General features: G+C 34.2%; 1 protein-coding gene across 4 annotated transcripts in view; it reads left to right on the forward strand.

The window, feature by feature from the left end:
- The window catches only part of LOC107655736 (coiled-coil domain-containing protein 138), a 27,003-nt gene that overhangs the window by 19,439 nt on the left and 1,718 nt on the right, over positions 1-5,846 (forward strand). For 3 of the 4 annotated variants that reach the window (XM_016443307.1, XM_016443309.1, XM_016443310.1), the window contains exons 11-13: positions 2,102-2,240; positions 3,295-3,471; positions 5,505-5,646. In XM_016443307.1, coding sequence (XP_016298793.1) covers positions 2,102-2,240; positions 3,295-3,471; positions 5,505-5,646 — 458 coding nt within the window. The remainder of the gene's footprint in view (positions 1-2,101; positions 2,241-3,294; positions 3,472-5,504; positions 5,647-5,846) is intronic. The other variant, XM_016443308.1, reaches the window with a different exon arrangement.

A 5,846-nucleotide genomic window follows, 5' to 3' on the forward strand; every position in this document is an offset into this window, starting at 1 on the left:
ATCCTTGCGACACCGACTCAGAAAACACTAGTTTATTAGTAAATAATTCAAATATCTCCTTACTGTTTCCCCCTGACGCATTCATGGTAATTACTTTTGCCGATGCTTTGGCAAGCTTAAGCCTATTGCGTGCATTTGAATGCAGAACTCTTCAGCTGCGCTGACGGCACGCACCATACATACTGCTGCTGCTGGACACTAAACACCGTCGAGCCGCTCTTACAGTCGCGGCAGCACGGTCTCGTGTTGTTTCCACCAGCGCGGCAAAAAAAATGATAATTTCATCACTAATTGATGGATGTCTAAAATATAAAAATAAGGAGAAGCCTAAACCAAGCCTGATGCCCGGCCCGCGTCTGAACTATGACGTGAAAATTGTCCCGAAGCCTGGCCCGAGGGGCGTAAAAAAGGGCTGAAATGCAGGGCTCTAGTTCAGGCAAAAGGAAACACATACTATGCAGCAATCATCCTTAATTGCAGAAATGTGGCAAAACGTCTCTGGAGAGAACCTCAGATTATTAAATTCGAAAGTGCTTTCCATATTTGGAACATAAGCTACATTTGTGAACGCACATTTTCTGCAATGTCGCACGTCCAGTCACGCTTCCGTGCGCGTCTTACAGACTGCAGCTTACAATCGCAGCTTCATTGTGCTGTTACTACTTTCGAGACGAATTTCACAAAATTGGTCAGCTCCCGACAGCATCAGATGTTTTATTAAAGGTGAGTATAATTATTTATTTATTTCAATGAATGTAATCGATTAGATACCATAATATTTAGGCTATAATAGGCTATTATAAATCTGGTTAGTTTGTATTGGTGACATAATATGTAAATGATATGCGTGCGGCCCGTGAGACTTGCACTTGGACCATAGTGTGGCCCAGTGGAAAAAAAGGTTGAGAACCACTGATCTAGTCTGACAAAAATTTGGACTCTGATCAGATTGTGATTGATTGGTTGATTGATCATGTGATGATAATATGTAGCTATAGTTTACTGCATTGGTCTCAAATTCACCCTGATTTTACCATATTTAAACGTACTCTTTTCAGCCTGATATAACTGTTATATAATAAGAGAAGTTCTGCAGTGAAACAGCGAGGGACTTGAACGGGACATAGCTCTATTAGAAATCACCAAAAGTCTCAATCTTTGCACTAAAATTGGCCGATAATCGGTTTTACCAATATTTAAGCCTTTTTTCTAAATCAGATATTGGTTTTGTCATATCATATGCACCGATAAATGCCATCAGCAGGTGTTTCATATCTAGACTGACAAAAACATTAATAATTCTGATAGCGTACCATTCAAAATGGACCCTAATGTAATGTTTTATTATTGTGATAAATTATACATTTTATAACAATATGATAATTATAATTATATTAATTTACAATAATAAATGAATCAAAAACAAAAGTAAAACAATAAATAATGATCAGTTCTGCATATCAGACATGCGCAAATACATCAATATCGGTTATAAACAAAGTCAATATCGGTTGATCTCTAATTAAAAAAATTTACCTAGCTACACATTATTACACATTATTAAACCGCACCATTTGTACATTTTATATATTTTGTCTTGTTTGTCTGTGAGCTAGCTTGTTTCTGCCGTGGAATAAAAAAAAAATAATTTCTTACAATTTTGAGTTCATATTTCTCAACACTGACTATTTTTCTCACAATTGCAAGTTTGCGTCTCACAATTCAGACTTTTTCTGTCAGAATTCTGAGTTTACATCTTGCAATTCAGTTTTTTTTGTTTCTGCACCGGAATAAAACAAATAAAAAAACTGCAACTGTTTTTATAAATCTCACTATTCTGATTTTATATGACTTTGTTTCTCAAAATTCTGACTGAATTCTGAAAAGGTCAGAATTTTTTTTTTTTTTTTAGTCGTGCAGTGGAAACAAACTTCCTTAAGCTCTCTAGGTCTCTGGTTTGTGTCCAGTCTTCAGTTTTCAGAGGTGTTTGAGCCTCGTTTTGTAATGTGCTAGCTGTTTTCTTTCATTCAGGCAGACGCTCTCAGCCCAGAACGAAAGCGTCCTGCAGAAGCGTGTGTTCTGATGTCTCTCTGTCCTCCAGCACACCGTCCTGACCTCCACACTGAGGAGGCTGGGTGAGGAGGTGTCTCGAGGATCGCGCGTCTCTCCGCTCTTCAAGAGCTCCTGTCTCCTCACGCGCTTCTTGTGCAGCCTCATCATCATCAAGACCATCAGCCAAGGTCAGTGGTTTCTCAGCGTCTGCAGCAGGTGGCAGCGTTGTTGTGTCGATCAGCCGCGTCTCGCTCTGTTCCTGAGAGTCTGCAGTTCATCAGATCCTTTAGTTGCTCGAAAAGCCACAGAAAGTCAATTAATGCATTGCTTATTTCTCCCACCGGCTGCCACAGTCACGGAAATCAATACAATTGCGTTTCTGTAATCAGAATAAATTGTTCGAGCTCCACTCAAGACTAAAATATCTCATTAGTGTTAGTCTAATCTCTGTTATATTAAAAGTGGAGTTCACTCCGAAAGTAAAACGTGTTGAAAATGTGCATGAGTCAGGTTTGGAGAAATGTAGCATTGCATCAGTGTCTCACTGCAAGTGAATGGGTGCCGTCAGAACGAGAGCTGATAAAAACATCACAAGTAATCCACAGCACTCCAGTCCATCAGTTAACATCTGGAGAAGACAAAAGCTGAAACAAATCCAGCATTAAGACGCTTTTAACTAAAATACCATAGAGTCCATAATCCATAATAACGCTTCCTCCAGTGAAAAAGTGCATCTGCTGTTGTCTCTCACATCAAAATCCAGCCACATATGTGTTTAGAGCTGTTTAAACGCTGCTTGATCTGTGCAGATTTCTCTCCTGATTCAGACCAGAACACTTTTTCACTGGAGGAAGAGTTATTGTGTAGTTAAAAACGTCTTAATGCTGGATTTGTTTCAGCTTTTGTCTTCTCCAGATGTTAACTGATGGACTGGAGTGCTGTGGATTACTTGTGGATTATTGTGATGTTTTTATCAGCTCTCGTTCTGACGGCACCCATTCACTTGCAGTGAGACACTGATGCAATTTCTCCAAATCTGACGAAGAAACAAACTCGGATGCAGATTTTCATTTGTGAGTGAACTATTCCTGTAATCATTATTCGGCTGTTATGAATATGAATCTGTAAGTGTCAGTGAGCAGTGGAAAGCTGGTTTATTGTGAGTGTGTTTGAGTGTTCAGTTTATCATGCACAAGTAGATTTCTGATGCTGTGTCTGTGTGTAATTATATCTGATGTGCAGTGGATGTTCTGGCTCAGGCTGTGGAGGTGCTGTCCTGTGCGGTTCGCACCGATGAAGGGCAGGCTCTGTTCCTGGAGTACCAGGCTCTGCCGGTGGTTCTGGCTCTGCTGAGATCTGCCAGTCCCGCTCTTCTGGCTCCGTCGCTGGATGTGCTGCTGCAGATGAGCTCAGAATCACGTGAGAGACTCTTTCTTCATGAGCGCAGAATATGCTGTTGTGGGATTTCCACTAAACGGACTCCTAAATATGATCATACCATCATTTTTAAATTCTTACAAATTAGTAGTTAAAATAAATATTATAATTTTGTGTAAAATATTATTGGAAAATATTTAGTTTATATTTCATTACATCCTTGCACCTTTTTCCTACTCACTATAGTAGTGTCCTGTTAGATATATTATTATTATTAAATAAAATTGTATTTATATTTTATCGGTGAGTTTATTTTAATCATATTTATTTATTTAAATCTTTTTTTATTTTAATCAAATGTTTTTTGTTTATTTATTTAAATCAATATTCGTTTATTAATTTTTTTAAAATCACGCTTCATTAATTTTCTATTTATTCTAAATGTTTTAATTTGTAATTTTTTTTTTACATTTTTTAACTTATTACATTTTTATTTTTTTTAATTAAATTGTATTATTTTAAACTTTATTTATTTAAATAAATTTTTTTATTTTATTTATTTTAATCACATTTATATTTATTTATTTGTTTCAATATTAATTTATTACTTGTTCAGATCAAATTGTATTGATTTATTTCAGTCATATTTATGTATATGTATATTTATGTAAATCAAATTTTATTTATTTTATTCAAAAATTAATTAATTTTTCTTATTAAATCAAATTTGATTTGTTTATTCATTTTCATTCATTTATTTAATCAAATGTTTTTATGTATTTATTTAAATCAAATTTATTATTTTTTATGTATTTTAATCATTTTTTTATTTAATTTTCTGTCAAGTTTAGTGTTTAAACTTATTTTTTATTATTTTTTTATTTTTTTTTATTTTCAAACCTTATTATGGGACGCCAGACCCAGTTCCGCCGGTTTATTTAATTTGTGGTTTAATAATGGGTTTAATTAAATTCCATCACAGTCTGTGTGTGTTTTGGATGCAGCTGTTAGTCTGTGCAGCGTTACCATGGTTACTGTATCCTTTTCAGTCATTGCCTCTGGATGTATCACAAAAGCAGTTCTGGGGTGATTTCGAGGTTTGTCTGGAAAGACTGAGGTTCTTTTATTTTGTAATGTTTAGCATGTAGTTTGTAGCTGGTTTCTTAAAGTGATAGTGCACCCGATAATCATCAAACCTACGTGAACCTCGTTCAAAGCGTTCTTTCTTCTGAACGTTGTGTGACTTCTCTTTCTTTTGAAGGAATATCAGCCCAGTCTCAGTTTTAATCTATTTATTTTAGTCAAATTTATTACTTATTTAAATGAAATTGTATTATGTTTTTATCTCTTTTAATCAAATTCATTTTGTTAAAAAAATGTTTTTATTAAAATGTTTTTTTATTTAGTTATTTATTATTTAAACTGTATTTATTTTAATCTATTATTTATTTAAATCAGATTAATTCATTTAAATTTATTTATATAAATACAATTATAATTTAATATATTTATTTTTATCAATGTATTTATTTTAAACATATTTATTTATTTAAATACAATTTTATGTATTTATTTTTATCAATTTATTTCAATCACATGTATTTAATCAGAATCAGAATCGGTTTTTTGCCAAGTACTTTTTTATTTAATGTTTATTTAAATCCAATTTTGTTTATTTGTTTTAATATATATATTTTAATCAAATCTATTTATTTTACTTATTTATTTAAATCAAATTTGATTTATTCATTTTTATTAATTCATTTCTTTTTTATTGATTTTTGTTTAATATATTATTCATTGTAATATTAATAATATTCAAATTTATATAGAAATCCTGTGTTGCATTAATATTAATTAGTTTATTAATTACTATAAATTATTAATTAATATTAATCAGCAATAATTAATATTAGAATGAAAATTAATTTAAGCTTTAATATGAATGTTATTGTTTTATTGTAGTAATAATGCCTGTCTTGTTAATGTTATGTTTTGCGTAATGAAATAGAATCAGTATGTTTTCTAAGCTGATATTCCGGCTCTGAATCGCAGACTAACACTTCTCTGTCCAGCAGGAACGCTGTCGGCTTTTCTGGATCAGTGCAGCTCTGAGGATTTCTTCCGCTGCGCCTCGCTGTTCCTCCGTAACCCTCGTCTGGAGCCGCCGCTGCTGGAGAAGATGCTGATGCTGCTGCAGAAGCTCTCCAGCGTCCGGTCAGTCATCTGTGAGCCTCTTTAGCTCAGTTTGGCCTTTCTGAACAGATCTGAGTGCAGTGGCTTCACTGGAACACTCCTCCTGGAGCTTCACGTCAGGGATCAGCCGCAGGTCGTGTGTGTGTGTGAGTGAGTGTGAGTGTGAGTGTGAGTGTGAGTGTGAGTGTGTGTGTGTGTGTGTGTGTGTGTGTGTGTGTGTG

This window comes from Sinocyclocheilus anshuiensis, unplaced genomic scaffold, assembly GCF_001515605.1.
Source record: "Sinocyclocheilus anshuiensis isolate Anshui unplaced genomic scaffold, SAMN03320099.WGS_v1.1 scaffold1357, whole genome shotgun sequence".
Classification (NCBI taxonomy): domain Eukaryota; kingdom Metazoa; phylum Chordata; class Actinopteri; order Cypriniformes; family Cyprinidae; genus Sinocyclocheilus; species Sinocyclocheilus anshuiensis.